General features: G+C 30.6%; 2 protein-coding genes across 2 annotated transcripts in view; one reads left to right on the top strand and one right to left on the bottom strand.

Annotated features, from left to right (window-relative positions):
* Positions 1 to 24,514, top strand: part of LOC115886567 (guanylate cyclase 32E) — a 35,944-nt gene extending 11,430 nt beyond the window's left edge. The window contains exons 7-23 of the mRNA XM_030905798.1: positions 362 to 507; positions 5,418 to 5,562; positions 11,713 to 11,803; positions 11,856 to 12,046; positions 12,141 to 12,320; positions 12,454 to 12,558; positions 12,610 to 12,681; positions 12,762 to 12,939; positions 14,602 to 14,815; positions 15,818 to 15,952; positions 16,430 to 16,542; positions 16,646 to 16,797; positions 19,199 to 19,297; positions 19,365 to 19,509; positions 21,475 to 21,573; positions 21,637 to 21,864; positions 23,284 to 24,514. Of these exons, the coding sequence (XP_030761658.1) occupies positions 362 to 507; positions 5,418 to 5,562; positions 11,713 to 11,803; positions 11,856 to 12,046; positions 12,141 to 12,320; positions 12,454 to 12,558; positions 12,610 to 12,681; positions 12,762 to 12,939; positions 14,602 to 14,815; positions 15,818 to 15,952; positions 16,430 to 16,542; positions 16,646 to 16,797; positions 19,199 to 19,297; positions 19,365 to 19,509; positions 21,475 to 21,573; positions 21,637 to 21,864; positions 23,284 to 23,807 (2,817 nt within the window). The 3' untranslated portion in view covers positions 23,808 to 24,514. The remainder of the gene's footprint in view (positions 1 to 361; positions 508 to 5,417; positions 5,563 to 11,712; positions 11,804 to 11,855; positions 12,047 to 12,140; positions 12,321 to 12,453; positions 12,559 to 12,609; positions 12,682 to 12,761; positions 12,940 to 14,601; positions 14,816 to 15,817; positions 15,953 to 16,429; positions 16,543 to 16,645; positions 16,798 to 19,198; positions 19,298 to 19,364; positions 19,510 to 21,474; positions 21,574 to 21,636; positions 21,865 to 23,283) is intronic.
* LOC115886570 lies at positions 9,946 to 11,284 on the bottom strand. The gene is made up of 4 exons (XM_030905802.1): positions 11,166 to 11,284; positions 10,895 to 11,105; positions 10,542 to 10,646; positions 9,946 to 10,468 (listed from the first exon to the last, which is right to left on the bottom strand). Exons 1-4 carry the CDS (start codon positions 11,208 to 11,210, stop codon positions 10,146 to 10,148), a joined length of 684 nt encoding a protein of 227 aa, XP_030761662.1. The 5' UTR covers positions 11,211 to 11,284; the 3' UTR covers positions 9,946 to 10,145.
* Positions 24,515 to 26,247: the final 1,733 nt, after the last annotated feature.

Genomic DNA, 26,247 nt, shown 5'->3' with positions numbered 1-26,247 from the left:
CGGTCTACCACATCTTATCTGAGCTAAATGTTCTTTAAATCTAGTTAATATTGATTTTCTAGTTTGCTCAACGTATTTCTGATTACAATCTTTACAAGAAATTTCATAAATACCCGACCTTTCCAGTGGAGGTGTTTTATCCTTTGGATCACCTAATAATTGTTGTAATTTATTATTAGCACTATACACAAGTTTATAATTGACATTCTTAAAAATTCCTTTTAGACCACGGGATAACTCTCTATCAAACGGTATTGAAAAATATTTAGACGTATCTTTCTCCACTTGAAAAGTCGAATTTTCAGAAATCATTAACCAAAAATTAAGTAAAAATTCTATTTATTCTTCTTTTGATTGCTAGATTCGAGCTGAAGCTGCCTATCTGTACGACGCTGTCCATCTCTATGCCAAGGCTCTAATGGAGGTAATGGATAGCGGAGGAGAGCCCAGGAATGGAAGTGCTATAATCGAAGCTATCAAAAATACCCACTACAAAAGCGCCATGGGGTAAGATAAAAACAAGAAAAGTGTTATATAAACTCCGATACATTGGGTTGAAAAACTTAGTTAGTGGTTAATGCCCTCTAATAGGGGAGAAAGGAAATACAATTTTGTGTATATTAAATTTGGCTTTCCCTTTCTTTTATACAGGGTGAAAATTAAAGTATGGCGGTTAGGAATATTTCTTAAATCAGAAATAGTGTCGGGAAAATCTCGGTTACATAATGAGGGACCACAGATTTTTCAAAATGTTTTCAATGCCATTGGCTTAATAGCAGGATCATATTACAAAAACAGAAAGAGTTTTAAACAAACAAGTATCTCTATTTGCTCCAAAAGTATTTAGGAATTAGATAAAAGGTGTTAAATGACATGATAATTATAAAATATAATATGATCGAAAAAAAACGGCGTCATCGATGGCTATGAAATGAAGATCGCTGTCATTTTATATGTAAAATTATATGGGGAATGTCATTGACGTTCATTTCCAAACCAAATAGTCGTTTGTACAGGGTGGGTCAAATTCGACGCTTTTAAATGGAAACACCCTTTTCAATAGGAGATAGATAAAAACTAATATCGGTGTCTGGAGCTCAATTTTTGTCAAAAACAAGATGGTGAAAACCGCATATCGATATCTGTAACCGTTTCGGAGTTACAGGGTGTTTTTCAAAAATATGTATTTTTAACAAATCGCTGTAACTGTTTTGCTATGGAAAATTTTGTATTTTATGAAAACATTTCCAAAGCACCTTTTACGTAGAAATTTAATGGTTTAAGTATATTTTTTTTAAATTAATAATTTAAGAATTATCAACAGAAAATTTGATTTTTTATATGGGACACCCTCTGTATTTTTAATTTATTGAAAAGAATTTGAAATTACCTTTCAAAAATATAACACACTTGATATTTTGTTCGATTCCTCTTCGAGATATAGAGTATATAAAATTTGCCCACTTTAAATAAGTAGGCTTTGAACGGCATCGGCTGTAATGCAAAATTCTATTCTGTGAGCAATCAATTAAAACGAAAAATAATATTTGCTAAGAGATGCAGAATTTTATAACAATTTAAAATATATTTAACCAACATCAACACATTTAAACTATATCTAATAACAATAAAAATAAATAGCAAACCAAGACATGAAATTTTGCTACAGGCGTTCGACATATTGACTGTCTTCTGTTATGGACAGACGGGGTGGTTTTTGAACATTTCTCGCAGAATTCATTAACTCAATGGGGGTGAAAGATACCCTCTCATAATTGCTAAGTATTTCTAATTCTTGTCTAGATTATACGGAAGAATAAGAAACATTTATTCTTCCGCAAATATATCCATAGGATTAGATCCGTGAGCACTAAGTCAAGCGGCTTCGACGGCCAACGGCTGGAATCTTGGTTAGCTATTCAATTATTGTTGAAATTGGCTGCAAAAATTTGCTGATAACTTCAGCGTTCAGAGGCGGTGCGTCGTCTTGCTGCAAAAATATGTTTTCCAGCTCCATTAAGGGCATATCATCAATAAGAGCTCCAAATAAGCCTACTAGTTAAAAGTGGCAAACTTTTAAAAATTCTGTATTTCGAAGGGGATTATAACAAAATATTAAGTGTGCTATATTTTTGGAAAGGTAATTTTAAATTCTTTTTCAGTTAATTAAAAATATAGGGTGTCCCAAATAAAAATCAATTTTTCTGTTGATAACTCTTAAATTAATAATTTTAAAAAAATTATACTTAAACCATTAAATTCTACGTAAAAGGTGCTTTGGAAATGTTTTATAGAAATACAAAATTTTCCATAGCAAAAAAGTTACAGCGATTTGTTAAAAAATGCACATTTTTGAAAAACACCCCGTAACACCGAAACGGTAACAGATATTGATGTGCGGTTTTCACCATCATGTTTTTGATGAAAATTGAGCTCCAGACGCCGATATTAGTTTTCGTCTATCTCCTATAAAAAAGGGTGTTTCCATTTAAAAGCGTCGAATTTGACCCACCCTGTACAGCAGCATCCCAAAAGTATTATATTTTTTATTAAAAAAAAGAAATAAAATCCATATAAACATATTATCCATCCAGACGAATCATACAGGAATTCGTGGTTCTCTTTATTGAGAAATATATTTTGATTTTTGTCGAAAAAGGGGGAAAATACAAAGGAAAGAATCTGATTGGTTTTCCTTGATAGTGTGAAAGACTTTTCCTAAAAGGATTTCCATTGTTTTTTTTTATATTAAATAGGAGTAACAAAAAAAATACCAGCAATAAAAACAAATATTTTTACCAAATGGTATTGATAAAAAAAAATTAAAAAATAAATGTATGAAGAATATTAATATTTTTTATGTCTGTTTTTCAAGACCATTATCTAGGTTACAAAATCACAAATATAATATAGGGTTGTTCACCACATACGACACGGAGTATTGTAGCTAAACGATGAGATTTTTACAAATTGTAAGTTTGGGGTTCGTTGAAGGACTATTAGAGCTACAATTTAAAAATATTTTTACAAGATACAGAGTGTCCCAAATAAATAAAAAATATCAAAGTTGTATTTTTTTAAATGGAACACCCTGTATATTATTACATTTTTAGTTTCTACGATTAAAATAAAGGTAAATTTGATTAAGGTTTATTATACTTAAACCTTACCGTTTTTTGAAATATTTTTGAATTTTGTGAAATTGCAGTAAAAATTTTAAAGCTTCATTTCTCCAAAGAGGTATCAATATTTTTAATACTAAATATTTAATGAAGTTTATTTATTGATCAGTTATTGTGTTGCAATAATAAAAATAATATTACCTTATACAGAGTGTTTAAAAATTTATTTTAAATAATTATTAGCTTCAAACGGCAATAACTTCTTTAATTTAAATGGAATGCCCTGTATATTTTAGGAGAATCAGATGCACAATTAAATTGTCTATCAAATTGTATTATACCATTTTTTACCTATCCCTTCAAGTTTTCGTAGAAAATGCATTTTCTTATAATTTAGACCTCATTTATCTCCCTATCCATGGAATATTGACATTTTAGATTGTTTTTAAGCAACAAATGTACAGAATGTACAGACTTTTTAGCAAAACGATAATATTACTAGCCCATTTGTATGCAAAAAGAAAACTATTTAAATCTTTATAAAAGAGTATACCATTAATTAAATATAACACCATTATTTCCGCCCATATACTAATTAATTACATACTTAATTGTGTTCGTTAATAAATTATTATAAATAAATGTGGATTTGAGCCAGAAATCAATACAATAATAAGTTATCAAATTAAAGTCTCTGTTATTATAAATAAGCATTTATTAAAAAATGAAATATCATTTTTAAAGTGTTACTTTTTATCACGCTGTCTAATGCCCATACAAAATTCAGTTTTTTAGTATTTGGAGCAATTATTATTAATCAACGCAAACAGTCAGTTAATGTAGTTTGAATACTGGAATCATATTAATTGATCCTCTTTAACAAATATTTAAACAGTTTTTTTTATTTTTAATGAAATAAACGAATTATATCGACAATATTAGTATCTGTACTCTTTAAAAATTTGGTACATCTTTAAAAATAATCTAAAATGTCAATAGTCCATGGGTATATTGATAAATAAGTTCTAAATTACAAGAAAATGCATTTTCTACGGAAACTTAAAGAGATAGGTAAAAAATGGTATAATATAATTTGATAGATAATTAAATTGTGCATCTGATTTTCGTAAAATATACAGGGTGTTCCATTTAAATTAAACAAGTTATTGCCGTTTGAAGCTAATAATTATTTAAAATAAATTTTTAGACACTCTGTATAAGGTAGTATTATTTTTATTATTGCAACACAATAACTGATCAATAAATAAACTTCAGTAAATATTTAGTATTAAAAACTTTGATACCCTTGGAGAAATGAAGCTTTAAAATTTTTACTCCAATTTCACAAAATTGAAAATATTTCAAAAACGGTAAGGTTTAAGTATAATAGACCATAATCAAATTTACCTTTATTTTAATCGTAGACACTAAAAATGTAATAATATACAGGGTGTTCCATTTAAAAAAATACAACTTTGATATTTTTTACTTATTTGGGACACTCTGTATCTTGTCAAATTATTTTTAAATTGTACCTCTAATAGTCCTTCATCGAACCCAAAACTTACAATTTGTAAAAATCTCATCGTTTAGCTACAATACTCCGTGTCGTATGTGGTGAACAACCCTGTATATATATTTTTTTAAACGTCATAAAAGTATTAATTTTTGCGACGTGATTGACAATATAAAAAGTCATTTTAACGCCTAGGCATAAAAGTAAAATACTTTTTCGCCTAAGCATAAAACTAGGAAAATATATTATTAAACTGATATAAAGTGCCAAATTCAACGAACGTAACCATAGTTTCTCGTTATACAGGGTGGTCCAAAGTCCAAACTGTTTTCCGGAAACTTTGGCAGCATATTCTGGAGAGAAAAATAAATAAAAGAGTTCGTACAAATGTATGTCCTAAAATGCTTAGTTTCGGAGATACAGGGTGTAGAGGTTTAATTTTATTTCGATTTCTTCCAAATAATTTCTGAAGTAACGTCAATATTTCGATGAAACTTGATATCTGGTTGTTTTTCGACATGAAAAATTTGATTTTTAAGTCAATATGACTCCTACTTACTAACATCTACACCCTGTATATCCGAAACTAAGCATTTTAGGACATACATTTATACGAACTTTTTTAATTATTTTTATCTGCGGAATATGCTGCCGAAGTTGCGGAATACGGTTCGGACCACCCTGTATATCGCTACTTTTTTTGTAGAATTTGTAGAAAAACTTTAGAAAATTTTCACTGACAAGCAACCGATAAATACATCCATTTTATCCCTATACAGCTACATCGTGTACATGGACGAAAACGGAGACGCCGAAGGAAATTACACGCTGATCTCCAGAAAACCCCTTCCAGGAAAACGGGATCAGTACGGATTGTTTCCCGTGGGAATATTCGCCCTGCCGCGTACGCACTCCAGATTGCCGGTAAGTGTTTTCCCGATTTTTCTTTACAGGAACAATAGGAAACATAATAGATAAGTTTTGGAGGCTACGACGAAATTTTCTAAAGGTACATAATGATAATTTTAGAAAATGTTTATAAAACATTTAATCACTATTTGGTTAAAAAATGTATACTATTAATATTGCAAATTATATTTTATCCTCTCAAAGTGTATTTATGTCTATTAAATTTTTGGTTATGTTGTTTCGTCGAACTGCTTGAATCCATGTTTGCTTTTGATCAAATCGGTGTGAGAAACTCTGAAGCTATAAAATGTTGTTTCGGGAGAGTTGAATATCCGGGAAAGTTGAGATATTGAATGGTATTGGACCCAACAACGCCTTAATTTCCTCCTTTACGCGTTAACATTTTTTCGGCAATGGGCTCTTTCACTATATTTTGGAATTAGCATAATTGAATAAAGCAATTAATTCTAGAATTTTCTGCTATCTCACTTTCGAAAAATTTGAAGTCGTTCTTAAGAAAATAAAAAAAAACAAAAAAGCCCAGAATAAAAATCCGCACTTTATTTTTAATACGTCACACCTGGCATGTTGAAAAGCGGCAACACGACCGGGCCACCATGCTGACCCACCACCACCTCCACACAAGGCCATTCAACCTTTTCCAATATGGCGGAGTTAGAAGTGCTTTATTTGGCGCGTATTTTAAAACCTGTTTTATTGCCAAATAGACATTTTTCACGCAAATGTCGGGTTAGATTACGTAATATTTCACTAATTTTTTAATATTCTAAGCTAATTCTAGTCTAAAGCTCTCCACATAAGTATGGAATTTTTTGTATTATTATTTTTATGAAAACATCAGTTAGTTACTTTTTATAAAAATATTTGGCCTTTTTGAGGCATATTTAACGCACTTCTTACCCGAGAATTACTAGTAGGAGTGAAATTATATCTTTTAATAGCTGTCAACCATTTTTTTACGAAGCTCGTCATTTTTGGGGAATATAAAAGCAGAAACCTTGGGAACCCCCTCTATAATTCTCGTGACAATTTATAACAGAGCATGTAAAAGGTATGCTACAATAAAATGTTAATATAGTCTATAAAATGAATAACTTTGAATTTTGACCGTTATTTTTTACTAACATGGCAAATATAAAATCCCTCTATCCAAAAAGTTACTGATATTCTTTAAAATGTGTGCCTGAACGAATCAGATAGGTAACTCTTTTTACTTTTGTGAAATAGAAAAGGAAAATAATAAAACAAGTGACAGTTCATCCTCTTCTTGCAAAAATCAACGCGAAATGTCATAATTGACAAAAGTAAAATGTCATCAGCCTTTGACATTTCTAAATATCAGACCAATGCGGTCTCTAATAGAACAGCCACGGGGAGAGATTAATGACGTCACGCTAGTTAGATACCACGGATTAATAAATATGTTGTAGAATACATGGAAAACATAATTATTCCTCATATTTTTGGTTTGTATTTTAAAACTGATATAGTTTACATGAAATATACATAATATACAGTTAATAAATCGTTCTATTGCTGCCAAAAGTCACTAACTAACATTTTTCCGAACAACCAAATTCAATCACTAACTATGTTTTGAAGTGGAGAATCGATTGCAAAAGTCATTAACTACGATTTCTGGCTATTTATGTTTTATTTTAATACCGAATAGTTACTAACTATAACATCTTTATGCAATGCAATTCATCTTTAGACGCATTTTTTCTCGGAAGTGATAAAAAGTAAAGTTAGTGACTTTTGGCAGCAGTGGGACGAAATACAATATATATATATATATATATATATATATATATATATATATATATAATATATATATATATATATATATATATACATATACCTATTTATAGTAATAAATACTTTAGCAAATAAACTATGAACCATACAAATGCAGCAAATGTTTTACAATATACAAATAATGAATAGGTACATAAGATAATGGGTAAAATGTAAAATATATTTTAAATTTTGGGGTTTGAAGTCGATCTAATTTAACAAAAAAACATTAATATCTACTAATAGTGATATATTATTATTTGCATTCACAAAATTTATATGTATATTTTACAAGCATGAATGTTCGAAAAATTATATTTGCAAATAATACAATATCATAGAAAAAAAGGCGTCAGCGATGGCTAAGAAATAAAGATCGCTCTCATTTTATATGTAAAATTATTCTAAAATGTTTGATTTTCTTGGGATTTAGGTTCGGGAAAAACGCTGAATAAGTTTTCATTTGGTTTTTCATTATTTTTTTTTGGTTTAAAAAGAAACGTTATAGCTAACGTTTATAGCCTTCATCAGTGTTGTGTCATATGAAAAAAATAGTGTCGAATAGAATCCAAAAAATTACACATACGAGGAATAATTATGTTTTCCATGTATTCTACAACATAATTAATCCGCAGTATCTAACTAGCGTGACGTCATCAGGGTTCGGAAAACTACATGTCACTTTTAAAAACTACATAAACTACATTACATGTCGTTAATGTAGTTTATGTAACCTATGTATGTAACTTTCAAATATCAAATATAATAAGTTGAAGCTTTAAAAAACACATAACGTATTTAAGAAAACGGCTTTAAATATAATCATTCACATCATATTATTTAGATCCCTCATACAAAGAAAAATTATTCATAATACCAATACATATTTTATTAACGTAGTTTTCATGTAGTTAATTAACGAAAAAAGACGTAGTTTTTGAAGAAAAACTACACGTAGTTAATCAGGTAAATTACGTCTTAATTAACTACTTTCGAACCCTGGACGTCATAAATTTCGCTCCGAGGCTGTTCTATTAGAGACGGCATTGCATCAGCATGGCCGCAAGTTGCTAACCTAATAAAATTAACACTAGAAAAGCCCGCGGGAACTGTCAAATTCAAAGTTATTCGTTTCACAGACTATACCTACCCTTTAATACCTATCTTTTGATTATTGTAAGTAACCAATATAAAGTACTATGCAGACTGGCGGTGAAGGCTTTTTACTCATTTAGGTGTTGATAAATTTTTGTGGTTTGTCTTGATAAATACTTCTAGTTCTTACCTTAAAATAATTAATAATAGAGGAGTACGACAAGCACAAAAGTTTGAAGTTCCCTATGTGGAATGTCTGGTTTGGATTTTTATTACACTGTATTTTATCACAATTTTCTGATCACACCATGCACTGAACACTAAGAACTGAAGAAACGTGTTGCAGAAGCACAACGAACTAGAGATAATTAATTATTTCTGGTATGCAATCGGAACGAGAAACCACTACCGGCTTTTCAGGTTAAAGGTAAACAATTTAATAATGCGCTGCCTTCGTCGCCATATTTGTCTTGCCCATATCATGTTGATTGTCCTTGAGTTGAGGTGGTGCTGGTCAAATCAAATCGCAATGTTGCCAGTTGTTGGCTGGCGCACGAGCACGGTTCTGCAATGTGATTTGACGTATTTTTCATACGTCATCAATTGGCGCTTTAAACTTATTTCAAATTAAAGCAATTTTGAGGGCCCATAAAAAAATTATTCAATGTCATGGAACTATTTTTTTTTGATAAATATACTGAAAATAGTCTTCTATTTCAAATTTTATCCTTGAATTGGGTATTTAATTTTTTGTGAAAGAGCCCAGTGTATTAACATTTGAAATTGTCACAATACAACACGACTCCTAGTTTGAATTCTTTTTCATTTATTTTTTACTACTCTAAGTACTGATAATTTCTGATTACTGCCGTTGAAGCGCTGCGGGCGAAATTTGTTGAAATCAGCTGAAATGCAGCAAGCCTATAAGCAAAAACCACAAAAAATGCAATTTTTGACGTTTTCTTGAGTTTTTTCTAATGTTCCGTCACGAAATTCTGTTAGCAAACATCAGATTCCGATTCAGTGCCCCCCAAAAAGGATAAAGAACAAAATAAATGAGAACTACCCCAAAACTTTTCTCAAAAAATAAAATTGAGCTAGAATAAATGTTAATTAAAACGCTTTTTCCCTTGTGAAGATGACCTAAGGACATACTGTATATAACATTGGATTGAAGGTTTGCAAAATTAGCACTGAAAGTGAATAATTAAACAAGACTTCTATAATTAAAACAAGCGTCGATTGTGAATTATATCACGAAGTATTCCTATTTAAAGGAATTCCGGGAATTCTTCCATCGCAATTAATTTTCCAAGAGTATTAGTTACATACTTCTGCCCTAAACAGAATGGAAAACTCCCCTGTAAGAGGGAAAACCCTTTTCAGTCGCAAAAGATTGCGTATATGAGGGAAACTCTCGTTGTTCGGAAAAACTGGATGGGTTGAGAAAAAAATACGACAAAAAACCATATTGACTCTTTTTTTATTGTGCAAAAAAGTAATTTGAATCCTTTTTTCGGAAAATAAAATTATACAGGGTGTAAATAAGATAAGGGTACAAAAAATAAAAAGGTGACAGCTAAATAAGACATTAAAAAATAATCTCTATCCTTATGTAACATGTCGCCATTCGCTTTGGCATCTGCTGTAATTTAATATCTTAAAAATCTCCAAAATAACTTATTTCAGTTGCAATACATTCCTCTGTCATAAGCAACCTCTAAGTTCCTCCTAGCATCATCCAACACAAAATCCACACAATTATTTACCAAAGATTTAATCTGGAATGCTCTGATATAGCTTTCTTTATGATCCTCTATCGATTGAGACAGAATCAATTTGACAGGTGTCACATCGTTGTCTATTATCTTCTTGTAACAAGCTATAACGGTAAATCCTTTTTTACTGCTGCAGCTTTTCAGTTTGTCCAAAAATCCTTCAGCATTTTCTACAGCTGAATCAGTAATGTTCGATAAAAGATCCGAATTCGAATTTATCGTTCCCAGTTCTTAAAAAAAATAATATAATATCAAAATTTGTTTAAATAAAATTACATCACCCTGTATAACAAAAAAATCTACCTTGATTGGTGCAATTATCTAGGTTTTTTGCTGCATTTTGGGAAATCTGCACCATAGATTCTTTTTCGTCTATTGAACATACTGAATTACTGTTCGATGTCAATTCTACAACGAATTTATCCGTAAAAAATTAAAAAGCTAATCAAAATATACAGTGTGATCGAATAAAAACGGCGTCAAAGTACTCTAGACGACATTTACTAAAAATTAACATAAGATTTCAAAAAATAAACACTAATTATAGAAAAATTAAAAACAGTACGTCTAGGGTTTGACCTCGTCAAAATTATCATCGATTTTCATGCCCCAGCTGTCCCTGACGCCGTTTTTTTTTCGATCGTTTGGTAGCTTACTTAACAGATAGAGATCTCTAAGACTACCAATGAGGAACTGACTCCATTTTAATGTCATTTGAATGTCTGATTTGATCGAATCATTCATTGTTTCTTGTTCAGTTTTTGAGGCATACTTGACTTGTTCAAACAGTTCTTCTACGCTTGTGAGTAAATTCACTTGCTGAGCGTGAGTGGGTAACACTGAGTCAGTATATACCAATTCACAGTTCTAAAAAAAATAGTGTATAGGTATTTTTGTACATTTTAAATACAGTACACTTTGCCCTACCTGATTAAACACTAAAATCATTAATCCTATCACATTGATATTCATTTTGATCAGAAAAATAAAATATATTCAGCTTACCATTATTTGAAATAACTAATACCATTTTTAATGAGCGATTAACAACAAACACGTTTGGTGTTTGTTTTAAATAAAATTGCAAACATTGCTAATTACTTTTAAATGTTTTTGTTTACTAAAACCTTAATTTATACAGTGTGATGAAGTAAATAACCAACTTATTATTTAAATAAATTATTTGTTTCTTTTACATTTCTTATCCTTTTTTTATATTATTTCTTTCTTTGATTCTAATTTTCTTTTAAACAATTTTACTACCGTTCTGTCTTTTAGGAAAAATTCAATCATTTTTTTTAAATTATCTCTAAAACGGTATGGAAATTTGGAAAAGTATAAAGGGGATTAACCATTTTAGAACCAGCAAAAATTTTATGGAGAATGCATTTTTCTCAAAATGTCAATAATAAAAAAGTTTTTTTCCTCTTGTAATGATAATCCGGGGACATACTGTAGGTGTTTCAATTTACAGGTACTACATTTGACAGCTACAATCGACTGGTTAAATGGATATCCACCAATAGCGGAGCCATTTTGTGGATTTACTGGAGAAAAATGCATCAGTAAGTATTTTTAGATTTATTTTAAAAAATTTTTGATTTAATAATTTTTTAGCTCACACTGTAGAGATAACAGGGGGCGTAGCTGGGGGTATAATAGTGATAGTACTGATAATTTTGTTGGTACTATACCGTAACTGGAGGTACGAACAAGAACTGGACAGTCTTTTATGGAAAATCGATTTTAAAGATTTAGAAATTAATGATGAACCGAATACAAGTCTTGTTGGAAATAAACTACCAAAAGTAGGAAGCCTTTTTTTATTTTTGTCCGAAAAAATATATTTTTTTGTATATTTTAATATTATTTTGTTCTTATTTATAACAGATTATTTTTTAGAACAATCATCCCTTCATCAGAACAAGCCAGGTATCTCTAAGTTCCAACCCTGACGCTGACTTCAGATATTCAACAATATATTCCCCGATCGGCATTTACAAGGGTAGAGTGTTTGCCATCAAAAAAGTCCATAAAAAATCCATAGACATCACGAGGGAAATGAAAAAAGAACTGAAAATCGTAGGTTTTATAGATTTTTTTTATTTGGGTGTGTCTAGGTTTACGTCAGACGGAATTATACCGATTTTAGTTAAAGTTCCGTTGCCGTATCACTAGATACTACTATGAATTCTGATTTTTCTTTTTTTTGTAGATGAGGGATATAAGACATGACAATTTGAACGCATTTATTGGTGCTTGTACTGATCCGCCGAATATTTGTATTATAACAGAATATTGTACGAGGGGTAGTCTAAAAGTAAGTAGAACAATCATTGAATAAAAAGAAAATTTATTTTTTATTTTGTAGGATATCTTAGAAAATGATGATGTCAAATTAGACAATATGTTTATAGCTTCATTGGTAGGAGATATTTTAAGGGTATGTATATGTATATATTTAATTTCTTTCTCAAAATAACAATAAAAAATATTGTTTCTTCTATAAATCGAATATTTTAGGGCATGATATATCTGCATGACTCTCCAATAAGATTTCATGGTGCTCTACACAGTTCGAATTGTTTGGTAGACTCCAGATGGGTGGTCAAGCTCAGTGACTTTGGCTTGAGGGAGTTCAAAAAGGGTGCAGAAGAATGCATGATGAAAGATGCGACGAAAATACGAGAAAAATGTTGGAGTAAGCGTAGGCTTTGTAGTATATTATACAGGGTGTCGCATACAAAAACAGTAGAAGAGATACAAAAATTATAATTCTACAATATTATGTTTCAAACCTTATTTTTTTAGTCTAAATCAGATTTTCAGTGGCTTTTTTCAGTGGCAACAGGGTCCGGCAATAGTGCGTCAGGCATCTATAGCTCTTAGAATAAAAAACTTGAGAATTTTGTTTAAGTTCAAACCTAGTATGTACCAGAATGTATGTCAGGAAAATATTTTTACTTCTATAGGGTGGCTCAAAAAAGTGTGAGTGGACCTGGATGATTTTTTTTTAAATGGAACACCCTGTATATAATTGCATTTTTGGCTTCCTTTCAGATCACTTTACAAGACCCTAAGATATGAATAAATATATTTCGATAGTTTCAGAGATATTAAAAAATAAATAAAAAATATGTATTTTTCAGCCCTTCTTAAAAAAATTATTAAAAATACAAGAACTGTTCTGAAATCAAAACTATATTAGGTATTTACTATAGATAGTCTGTTCTTACTTTGTTATAAATATATAATCGTATATCATACAGGATGTTCAATATTCTACAAAACTTTCTAAAATATAAAATAATTTTTCTTTTTGTTATTTTAAATGGAACACCTCTATATTATTTTTCTATTAGATGGAGAGTTAAAAAATGAACATTTTTTGTATTTAGAGTATTTCAAAAATTTGAACGGTTTCGCAGATACGCGCAGTATTATTTCATATGGCGCTTTCAATGGTAAAATACGAGAGAAAAATCATTGGGTGGCTTTGATAAAAATTTACTGTGGAAAATGCCATATGAAATATAAAACCGCAAATATCTGCGAAACCGTTAAAAATTTTGAAATACTCTAAATACAAAAAATGTTCATTTTTTGATTCTCCGTCTACTGAAAAAATAATATACAGGGTGTTCCATTTAAAAAAACGAGGAAAAATTATTTTATATTTTAAAAAGTTTGGCGCAGAATTTTGAACATTCTGTATAATTTACGATTTTCATATATTTATAGCAAAGTAAGTACAGACCATCTAAAGTAAATACCTAATATAGTTTTTATTTCTCAGGACAGTTCTTGTATTTTTAATAATTTTTTTAAGAAGGGCTGAAAAATACATATTTTTTATTTATTTTTTAATATCTCTGAAACTATCAAAATATATTTATTCATATCTTAGGGTTATGTAAAGTGATCTGAAAGGAAGCCAAAAATGCAATAATATACAGGGTATTCCGTTCAAAAAAAATCATCAAGGTCCACTCACACCTTTTTGAGCCACCCTATAGAAGTTAAAATATTTTCTTGAAATACATCCTGGCACATACTTTAGGTTCGCACTTTCGAAACAAAATTCTCAAGTTTTTTTATTCTAGGAGCTACATATGCCCGACGCACTATTGCCGGACCCTGTATATCTCCTCCCGTCAAGCTAAAGAAAAATACAAAGAACACAAAAAACATTTAAAATATCTAAATACAACTAAGTATTCAAGACAACTTTAACTTTTAGCAGATACGTCAATAATGAACCGATCTTTATAATCTTTCCTGATACCATGTATATAACAATATTCCTTTATACCCTGTATATAGACACAAACAGTAATTCAAATTATCTCCAACTTTGTTTCAGATTTACTTTACAGAGCTCCAGAACTACTACGTCAACAAGAATCCTTCCTGACCAAGGACCAGCCCACTGGGACCCAAAAGGGTGACGTTTACTCCTTCGGAATAATTCTCTTTGAGTTGCACGGCAGAAAGGGACCCTTTGGCAACAGCCCTTACACTTCCGCTGAGATACTGAATAAAATTATCCACTGCAGCAACCCCGCCATTCCTTTTAGGTGAGCGGTGAAACTTTAGAGTCAATAAAACTTTCTTAATTTAGCTTCCTTTTGTTTCAATGTTATCTGGTCCTTTATTCAAGGTTATCCGGTCCGTTATTAATTGATAACGTAAATTGCCACACTGTAGGACTGTAGCAATTTACCGTCATGCATTTTGGATTGTGCAACGCGCCAGCTACCTTTGAAAGACTAATAGAGTCTGTGTTAAAGGGACTATCCTGGACTACCTGTTTAGTTTACCTGGATGATATTATAGTGGTTGGGAAATCCTTTGACGATCATCTGAAGAATTTGGAAGAAGTTTTCAAGCGACTAGGGAGCTCTGGTTTGAAAATTAGCCCCAAGAAATGTCATCTGTGTCAAGCAAAGGTACACTACTTGGGCCATGTAGTCTCGTCCCAGGGAGTTGCGGTAGATCCACAGAAGACCAAGACCTACCCTCTTGGCAACGGAAACTTTATATTGGATACCGACGCTAGCAATGTTATTCAAGCTACCTTTGAGAGACTAATGGAGTCTGTGTTAAAGGGACTATCCTGGACTACCTGTTTAGTGTACCTGGATGACATCATAGTGGTTGGGAAATCCTTTGACGATCATCTGAAGAATTTGGAAGAAGTTTTCAAGCGACTAGGGAGCTCTGGTTTGAAACTTAGCCCCAAGAAATGTCATCTGTGTCAAGCAAAGGTACACTACTTGGGCCATGGAAGAGTGGCCGATACCCAAAGATAAACATGAACTACGAAGCCTTTTGGGACTAGAGTATCTAAATATGTAACCGAACCTAACCATAATTGGAAATGGTTGAATAAGCCGAAAATGTTGATAAAAACCAATTATAATTATTGTTATACTTTTTGTAAATGTTTATGTTATGTAAAAATATATTTCAAAAGTATATTAAACGTAAATTTTCTGCCCATACGTTTTAATTTAAAAATTATAAAGATAACAATGCCTTGAAAAAATTATGCAAATCTTTTTTATTATTTTTTTTAGACCTCCAATAGATACCTTGGAAAATAGTTTTGATTTTGTGAAAGACTGCTTGAAAGAATGTTGGGCAGAATGTCCTGAAGATAGACCTGATTTCAAAAATATTCGTACCAAGCTTAGACCTCTCAGGAAAGGCATGTGAGTAGTTCCACAGACTTTACTTGTATACTTAATTCAAACTTAGAACTTGTATACCTTTAACTATTATTTTTATGGAAAAAACGCTGGAAAATTAGCTATTCAGTAGTTATTATTTCTTCCGTATCTGGGTATTTCTTTTTATCTTCAGTATTATACTGTTTGTCCCTATTTTTGTTAAAGAAGTCATTAACAACTTAGACAGGAAGGTTTCTCGTTACAATGGTACTCCTAATAACATGTTCCATCCAAATCTTAAGACAGGGATGGCTTATTTTAGATCCCCTGGTATTTTAACACTTTTTGCCATTACTCTATTAATTTTTCCCCAATTATTTTGTCGAATAATTTGTTAACAAGTTAGACAGAAAAGTTTCTCACTACAATAGTACCCCAGAAGTCATGTTTCAGCCATTTCTAAAGATATGAATGATTTTTTTACACCTCCTGGTGTTTTAATATTTTTTTTTGATTTAGGAAACCGAATATTTTTGACAACATGATGGCGATGATGGAGAAGTACGCCAACAATTTAGAGGTATTAGTCGACGAAAGAACCGACCAATTACAGGAAGAAAAAAAGAAAACAGGTCAGTATATATTACTAGTATATAGGGTGCATAAAAAAATTTTTACAAAACCATATATAATTTAGTTGTGAATTATTATTTTTTTATACTCGTACATTTTCAGATGCACTTTTATACGAGATGTTGCCGAAACCAGTGGCTGATCAACTGAAAAAAGGAAATAAAGTCAAAGCAGAGGGTTTTGATAGTGTCACCATCTATTTCAGCGATATCGTTGGCTTCACGGCTATGTCAGCTGAAAGTACACCCCTTCAGGTACTGTAAAATCTACAGGGTTTGTCAAAAGTCTATACAGGGTGTCCCAGAAATGAGTGCAGATATTTTAAGGGGTGGTAGATCTGGTCAAAATAAACATATTTTCTCTTTACCATTTTTAAATTAAATTGAAAATAACCGAGTTATTTAACTTAAAAAAATAATCGCAACATTTTGAGAACCGCCGGCAGATATCGCCAACTACATCCAATTACCCGGATCAAGTCCGGATTTCAGTTAATTCGACGCACTGTGTTGCCATAGGGACAAGAAAGTATATGTTAAAAGTAAGTCGTAAAATCACAACACACCTGAGGAGTTTGCAGAGATGAATTACATTTTTAAGATTGTGATATTATTACATAAAATAAATTAAAAGTTAAATGTTTAATAATGCGTTAAAAAAATGTGTTAAAAAAGTTAAATTAAAAAACTTACCCAACATTAAAAAAGATACTTATGACAGATCGATGTAACTGTGACAGTTCTCTTTTTCGATATACACTTAACTAAAATACACTTCACTGTGCTGCTTTACTTGTACATGCTATTATAATAACTACTAAAATAACAGTCCCCATTTTTAACACATTATTTTCATATAGGCCTCATCACAATTTGAACCACTGATTTACAAAACACCTTGAAAAGCACACACTACTTTGAATACCTTTCAGAATGAATAAATGTTGAGAATTATTGTCTCTTACCGCCACTTTCCGAACTACTTTCAATCTAAGAAAATACATGTTTCACTCAACAATTTTAAATACGTATTTTGTTTTTTCGCTATTTTTTCTATGTATTTCAACAATTCCATCGACAGCGCAACCGTCGCGTCGGCCGTCGGCAAGAGAGCGGCGCATCACTGGTAACTGCTCCTTTGTCGCGTCGCCGTGTCGAGCTTGCGTCATGCGAGGTTGCCGTAGTTTCAACAATTTCAAATTCAAGACACTCGAAGCAATCAAATTCTTATTAAATTTTAAAAATAAAACATAAAAACATGAAAGAAAACAAACAAAACACAAATGAATTGGTTATTGATAAGGTCACAAAAAAGAAATTTCTAAAATGTTTATCGTAATTCAGAATTCAATACATCGAAAACAGCCCGACGAATAATCAATTCATTTTTGTTTTGTTTATTTCCTTTCATGTTTCTCTGTTTTATTTTTAAAATTTAATACGAATTTGATTGCTTCGAATGTCTTGAATTTAAATTGTTGTAACTACGGCAACGTTGCTTAACATCGTCGTCTGACGCAAGCCCGCCACGACGGCGCGGCGACCGGCGATTCGAAGGACCAGTTCACACGCGGCAGTTCTTGATTGACGGTTAGGCTGTCGATGGAATTGTCGAAATACATCGAAAAAATAGGGAAAAAACAAAATACGTTGTCAATAATTGTTGAGCGAAACATGTATTTTCTTAGATTGAAAGTAGTTCGTAAAGTGGCGATAAGAGACAATAATTCTCAACATTTATTCATTCAGAAAGGTATTCAAAGTAATATGTGCTTTTCAAGGTGTTTTGTAAAACAGTGGTTCAAATAAAATAGAGAAACATGAAAGAAAACAAACAAAACAAAAATGAACCGATTATTCGTTGGGCTGTTTTCTAAATTTCTTGAATTGAATTCTAAATTACGATAAACATTTTTTGAATTTCTTTTTGTGACCTGATTGTGAATAATATGAATCATTTTATAAAATTTATTCCAAAATAAAGTTATTTTGCAGCATAACAAAGATTTTCGTAAACGTCATAAACGTAATGTTTTAGTTAATTTTCGGTGGATTTTGTTAAGTTTTCATTGAAAGGGTAAGTACTAAAAATAATTAATGTGTTTTTTTTTCTATAATTACTAATAATGAGCACTGATAAAAGATTAAATTTAACATTCCTAATTTTTTGAGTAGAAATTTGTCTATGAATTTATAAATGTAGATGTTCCGCCGAACTATGTAGAATGTGGATAACATATGAGGTTGCAACACTGCAAGGTTTAGATACACCGTAGGTGAATAAACAAGTGGCACTAAAAAGTTTTTTCAAATTTCCAGAAAAAGTCAAGAAAAATTTTAAATTTTCAACATTTTTTTTCGCAAAAAAACCTCATAGGCGTGTTTCTGGGGTTGAACTATACTACCAGTTAAAATATTTGCACTTATTTCTGGGACACCCTGTATATACAGGGTGTAAAACATAGTGTAACTTCGGCGGGTTATACTACAGATATCTGGTGTCTTCAAAGTAGATAACCTCATTTTTGACTACTTTAGTAGATTTCCTGTGTGATATTTCTAATTTTATTTATTTTTAAGTAATCATATTAATCATTATGATGTATAAATTTTGATATTTGCAGTATAAACCATGTCTAAGATTGCATAATTTTAGGTGGTGAATTTTTTGAACGATCTCTACACATGTTTTGATTCGATCATAGAACATTATGACGTATACAAAGTTGAGACAATTGGAGACGCCTACATGGTGGTAAGAACTATCTTATAAGAAAATAATATAAACTTTTAATAATTCAGAAATATTATTATTATTTAAGGTAAGTGGTCTGCCTATCAAAAATGATTATCAGCATGCAGCAGAAATTGCCTCAATGTCATTGCATTTGCTTTCCGAAGTCCAGAATTTTACGATAAAGCATAGACCAGGCCAGAAGTTGATGCTGCGCATAGGAATACATTCAGGTATGAAATATTTAAACATATAAAATATTGCAAGTAGAATTAATAAAAATTTGAAACCCTACTGAATGTAGAACATTTTATAAAACGTGAATCACCCTATACAGGGTTGTTCACCATAACAAATAAACTTAAATATAACTTACTTAATTCAAGATTAAATTTAGTGAAAACCTGAGTTGGGCGACAGATTATAAGATTAAAACTTAAAACCATAGAATACGCATTTATTAAAAATATACAGGGTTGTTCACCACATACGACACGGAGTATTGTGGCTAAACGATGATATTTTTACAAATTGTAAGTTTGGGGTTCGTTGAAGGACTATTAGAGCTACAATTTAAAAATATTTTTACAAGATACAGAGTGTCCCAAATAAATAAAAAATATCAAAGTTGTATTTTTTTTTAAATGGAACACCCTGTATATTATTTACATTTTTAGTTTCTACGATTAAAATAAAGGTAAATTTGATTAAGGTTTATTATACTTAAAACTTACCGTTTTTGAAATATTTTCAATTTTGTGAAATTGCAGTAAAAATTTTAAAAGCTTCATTTCTCCAAGTAGGGTATCAATGTTTTTAATACTAAATATTTAATGAAGTTTATTTATTGATCAGTTATTGTGTTGCAATAATAAAAATAATACTACCTTATACAGAGTGTCTAAAATTTATTTTAAATAATTATTAGCTTCAAACGGCAATAACTTCTTTAATTTAAATGGAATGCCCTGTATATTTTAGGAGAATCAGATGCACAATTAAATTGTCTATCAAATTGTATTATACCATTTTTTACCTATCCCTTCAAGTTTTCGTAGAAAATGCATTTTCTTATAATTTAGACCTCATTTATCAATATATCCATGGAATATTGACATTTTAGATTGTTTTTAAAGCAACAAATGTACAAAATGTACAGACTAGTAATATTATCGTTTTTAGCAAAACGATAATATTATTAGCCCATTTGTATGCAAAAAGAAAACTATTTAAATCTTTATAAAAGAGTATACCATTAATTAAATATAACACCATTATTTCCGCCCATATACTAATTAATTACATACTTAATTGTGTTCGTTAATAAATTATTATAAATAAATGTTTAAAGGATTAACGGATTTGAGTCAGAAAAGGATTTGAGTCAGAAATCAATATAATAATAAGTTATCAAATTAAAGTCTCTGTTGTTATAAATAAGCATTTATTAAAAAATGAAATATCATTTTTAAGGTGTTACTTTTTATCACACTGTCTAATGCCCATACAAAATTCAGGTTTTTAGTATTTGGAGCAATTATTATTAATCAACGCAAACAGTCAGTTAATGTAGTTTGAATACTGGAATCATATTAATTGATCCTCTTTAACAAATATTTAAACAGTTTTTTTATATTTTTTTAATGAAATAAACGAATTATATCGACAATATTAGTATCTGTACTCTTCAAAAATTTGGTACAAAAATAATCTAAAATGTCAATAGTCCATGGGTATATTGATAAATAAGTTCTAAATTACAAGAAAATGCATTTTCTACGGAAACTTAAAGAGATAGGTAAAAAATGGTATAATATAATTTGATAGACAATTAAATTATGCATCTGATTCTCGTAAAACATAGAGGGTGTTCCATTTAAATTAAACAAGTTATTGCCGTTTGAAGCTAATAATTATATAAAATAAATTTTTAGACACTCTGTATAAGGTATTATTATTTTTATTATTGCAACACAATAACTGGTCAGTAAATAAACTTCAGTAAATATTTAGTATTAAAAACTTTGATACCCTTGGAGAAATGAAGCCTTAAAATTTTTACAACAATTATACAACTTTGATATTTTTATTTAACTTATTTGGGACACTCTGTATCTTGTAAAATTATTTTTAAATTGTGAATTTTTACTCCGTGTCGTATGTGTTGAACAACCCTGTATACAGATACATTTCTTTAGGCCCTGTATGTGCCGGAGTAGTAGGACTGAAAATGCCAAGATACTGTCTATTCGGCGACACTGTCAACACTGCCAGCAGAATGGAATCTACAGGGCAACGTAAATAAACAAATATAATTGTATGAAACAGAAAAACTTGATTTAAAATAATTATTTTTTTAGCTCTAAAGATTCACTGTAGCAAGACTTGTAGAGATTTGCTCTCGAAACTTGGAGGATACCAACTGGTAGAGAGGGGACTTGTAACCATGAAGGGCAAAGGTAACCAGCAGACCTATTGGTTATTAGGAGAAGACCAGCATTTCAGGAGAATCAGAAAAGATCTTCGTGAGAAAAGAAGAGCTGAATTAAGTGGGAAGATTGTGAGAACGTCACATCCTGACAGCAATGGTAAAAAAAACACAAAAACCAATAAACTTGTTCTTGTATCTGTATAAAGTTCTCTAAAACAGATTTTCTTCTATAGTCTGTCCAACGAGAAGATCCTTGACAGTGATAGATGTGTCTGTCATTTTAATTTCAAAGTAGTTTATTTTATTTTACAAAGAAATAAGTTGGTACAACTGGAACGCATAGCAGGAAATATTTAAAATTTGATTGACAAGATGACAAGTGATTACTTCAAAATATTGTGAAAAAACTGTATAAAACTGAAAAAATGTAATCGAGTTATTTTATTTAATAAAAACGGTATGTGTTAATACAAAAACAAACAAGAACAAGACACTACATACCAAAAAAAATATAAAAAAAAGAACTATTATTTACTTTCAAGCTTTATGAAACTACTCGCATTTATGATTATATTTATCAATATAACTTATTTACAAATACAAATTTGTAATATTCCACAGGAATAAATAAAAACAACATAGGTAAATAAAACAAACTATTTTATTAATAATAACACCACCCAAATTTTATACCTTAAAAGGTTGATTAATTAACTTTAATCTTAATTTTTTTAAACCAGTACCTTTTGACATTATTTTTCTGCAGTACTAAAATCCATTATTTACCTATAGTGTGATGTCGATATTTTTACAGCTACTCCAGTTTTTAGTATGTGTTTTTTGTTTGACGATCCTTCTACCATATACGAGATGCACTTATCTACGACGAAATGGTATACAAACTTTATCCACGGCAACTTCATTGGTGTATAAGACTTTCTGCCTGGGCAGCGAATATTAACCATAAACTGTGCTCTGGGTCTACAGTTAATTTTCACTGCATTTTTCCTCCACTTGACTTCAAAAAGACACAAACACACGTAATAATACGAATCAAAATGCATCATCTTCCAAAAACGCAGGGTATTTAACAAAGTTGACACAAAATTCTAACCTATATTTGGCAAGACTTTGACAAGCGTCAAAAACCCAGACAAAAAATCTAAAGGCGAGTTCATCCGCATCGGCGTCCGTTTTCGTTCATCGTTCCGTCAAACCAATAAAATTGAAATACGATCTGTCATTTTTTAAATAAACCAATAAAACTGGTTAAAAACAACAAGACACGACGTATGACGGATTTATACTTAATACCTGACATCTATAAAATTGACTACCTGCAAAAAAGAGGCGTAATTAGGCAACTGAAAAGTGGTACGTGTAGGAGCTTCAGGAGTATTTTTTCTGTTATTAGAAGCATATTTTTATGAAGAAATTCTGCAACTGACTCGTGTTACAAAAATCATGTCGGCCTGTGTAATTAATCAACGTATCTATAACTCAGTTTAAAAAACACTGATTCTAGACAAATCTATACAACATTTCAATAATTATACAGAACGTTCCTTCATTCTAGGCCATTATACAGTAACGAGAAGCTCTCTCAAGAACAAAAACGTCCTAAAAAGCCCTTTACCACGCTGTTCATCTCTAGAAAGTCCGAAAAAGCTCCGTTTTGCCAGCGTCGATCTCCAACAAACCCAAGCAGACAGCCAATATCTCGAATCGATCAGCGACAGCCCCCACAAAATAGACCTGTCTCAACATTGTTGCCAAGACATTTGGAGGACATCCTCAACTTCGTGCCCTTGCATAGAAAACTTGGCAAACTCGGCGGCAGCTTTGGCTCAAATGGCGCTGTTGTCGGACGATCAGAAATTGGCAAAACCTATTTGTTACAGCGTGCCGACGCTGTACTGTCACTTGTCAGTGCCGTCAGGGGCTCCAACTCAAACTATATCTGCACCAACCAGTCCTAGAAGACAGGAAGTGGCGCTGTTGTCGAAATATTCTTGCGACAGTGAGGATATTGTTACTTGGGCTGAGTCAACGCCTTTGTTGAAGATCACCAAGCCGCAGGAGTCGGAGACTTGTGTTTGACAGATGTAGTATTGAAGAAATGGAAGGTAAGATCTGTCCAGTGAGCGAAGTAACGTTTTGACAGACAACATCCAAAAAATTACAGAAAATTCTCAATTTTCCTAACAACTATGTTGGACAGATCTTTATATTTGCTGTTTTCTAGATGATTCCTATTTAGATGTTAAAACTAAAAAAATACGCTCTCAAAAATCATGTTATTCTATCCCCATTAAACCATAATAAGTATTAAATGTATAAGTGTGTTTAAACAGTATTTAAAAAAAACAATATAGCTCTTAAGAACAATTCAATAATTTTTTGACAAACTTCCACACCACTGTATCATGATTAGTCAGTTGTCAATAAATTATTGAAGCGAATTTAGTGAATAAAAGTCAATCTAGTCAAAAAATTGTCAATTGTTGTGGTATAAAGGAGATTTATTAAGTAATCTGTAAACCATGGATTTTTTCTTTAATGCGTAACTTTTTGGTGCTCCTGATTCAGCATCTCAGTATTCCTGCAGAAAGAAATTTTCAAGTAAATTAACAACAGATGTCGCATTACTACCATTTTAAAAATATATTACATTTATTATTACATTATATACAGTATGTCCATTGTGACCATTGCAATCTGGAAAACTATAAGAGATAAAATGATTACCCTCTAATTTGGGATATCCTGTACAGTGTACAGGGAAACACCCCGTATAGTATAATTTATAAAAGATCAAAATTATAAATTAATATTAAATGTTATAAAAAATATTTGTATATGTATTTTATATTTCAAAATATTAATATATCTAAGTATTACTTTGACAATACTTCTTAGTTTATAGTATTTATAAATAAATTTATTATAATTAGTTTTTAATAATCTTTATTTAAATAAAAATATATGATAAATTTACTTTTGTTTTATTAGTTTTATCTTCTTATAAATTATTTAGATATACAATAAATTATATTTTTATACCAACTTCCTTAATAAAATAATATGCTTTTGTTTAAATTATATCAGTAGAAAGTCATCAGTTTTTGACTAATTTTGCATTTTCTTTGTTTAATTAAAAAAATAAAAACAATACTTAGTGATAACTAACAATAATCCATACAAAAATCAATAAATGTAAAAAAATAAACGGTTATTCACTATACTATTTTAATTCTTTGTTTTATTTCGTGTAATAAAATACCAGTTAAGATTAAATACAAAATTCAATTAATAATTTTGGATTATAATTTTCAAAAAACTTTTTTGGAAATAATAAACAAGGTATTTCATAAATTTTTGGCTTAATAAAGCTGGCTTGGAAATGACGATCGTTGAAATTTACCATATGCAGTATGTCCCCGAATGGTCTTTATACTTAATGTTAGTAGAATGACAGCGATCATAGTTTCAAAGCCAACACTGACGCTGATTTTTTTTTCGTTGAATGATATATAATAATATGAAAACCGGCCAGTTTTTTTTATTATTTTTTTAAACTACTAATTGCTAATAATTATTTATAAAGATATTAATATAAATTACTTTGACAATATTTTATTGTAACTATGAATCATTGTAATTCGTAATCTAAATAATTTCAAGTTTGTATTAAATTATTTAATTTTAATAAAATTCAATGATTTATAATAGGGTTTTGTTTTATTAACAACAAGGAAAGTACATATTATAAATGTTTGAGTACTAAGTACTTCGGAATTTCTTTGTTTAATTCTAAATATTTATAAAAAACAATTAACAATAGTTTACTGATATCATGCTCAATTTTCTATAAAACAAAATAATATAATTTGCGTAAAATCTACGAATTAATTTTAAAAAAATATGTCATAAAATCGAAATTAATATGAATTGATTTGAATTTAAAAAAAAATAGGAATTACAGAAAAAGCAGACATCATAAGTTATAAGCTTAGCAGTCAAAGAAGGAACAGGGATAGGAGTATTCCAGTATCCTTCAGGCAGAAATATACGCTATCGAAAGATGCGTACAACTCATCTTAGATAGGAACTATCGGAGGCAATGAAAAAGCAGTGAAAAAGCAAACGATCTACCTAGAAAAGGAGCGAATACCTCACTAACTGGAGCAGAACCGTTTTACATACACATACATACTGCCATTACTCGCTGACGAGTATTTGACACGCATCAGGAGATGATCACGCAAGGCTTTTTCTTTCATGCTTTTCTGTGACTGAAAAGCCCGATACGTAATGTTATCTGTCTACCGCGCTCCGGACATTCAAAAATCTCATTGCTTTGTTGCCTCTTTACTTTTTGGTTATCGCTGTTAACTGAGTTTACAATTCTTCTCCATTGCGTTCTATTGTGAGCTGCTTCTTCCCACTCATTCTGCATATTAATCCCTTTTAAGTTTTGATGGAAAATGTCCTTGTACCTTTTGACTTGTCCAGCCGGCCTCCTTTTACCGTCTACAAG

This window comes from Sitophilus oryzae, unplaced genomic scaffold, assembly GCF_002938485.1.
Source record: "Sitophilus oryzae breed Bouriz unplaced genomic scaffold, Soryzae_2.0 scaffold_494_pilon_pilon, whole genome shotgun sequence".
Classification (NCBI taxonomy): domain Eukaryota; kingdom Metazoa; phylum Arthropoda; class Insecta; order Coleoptera; family Curculionidae; genus Sitophilus; species Sitophilus oryzae.
Note: the sequence above shows the minus strand (reverse complement) of the source record. Positions and strands in the feature narration are given on the sequence as shown.

Coding starts and splice junctions, on each gene's coding strand:
- LOC115886570 (XM_030905802.1), bottom strand. CDS start 11,210: ATGAATATCAATGTGATAGGATTAATGATTTTAGTGTTTAATCAG. Junction 10,647..10,894: donor TAGAGATCTCTATCTGTTAA/GTAAGCTACCAA, acceptor AATTCGTTGTAG/AATTGACATCGAACAGTAAT. Junction 10,469..10,541: donor AGATAATTGCACCAATCAAG/GTAGATTTTTTT, acceptor ATTTTTTTTAAG/AACTGGGAACGATAAATTCG.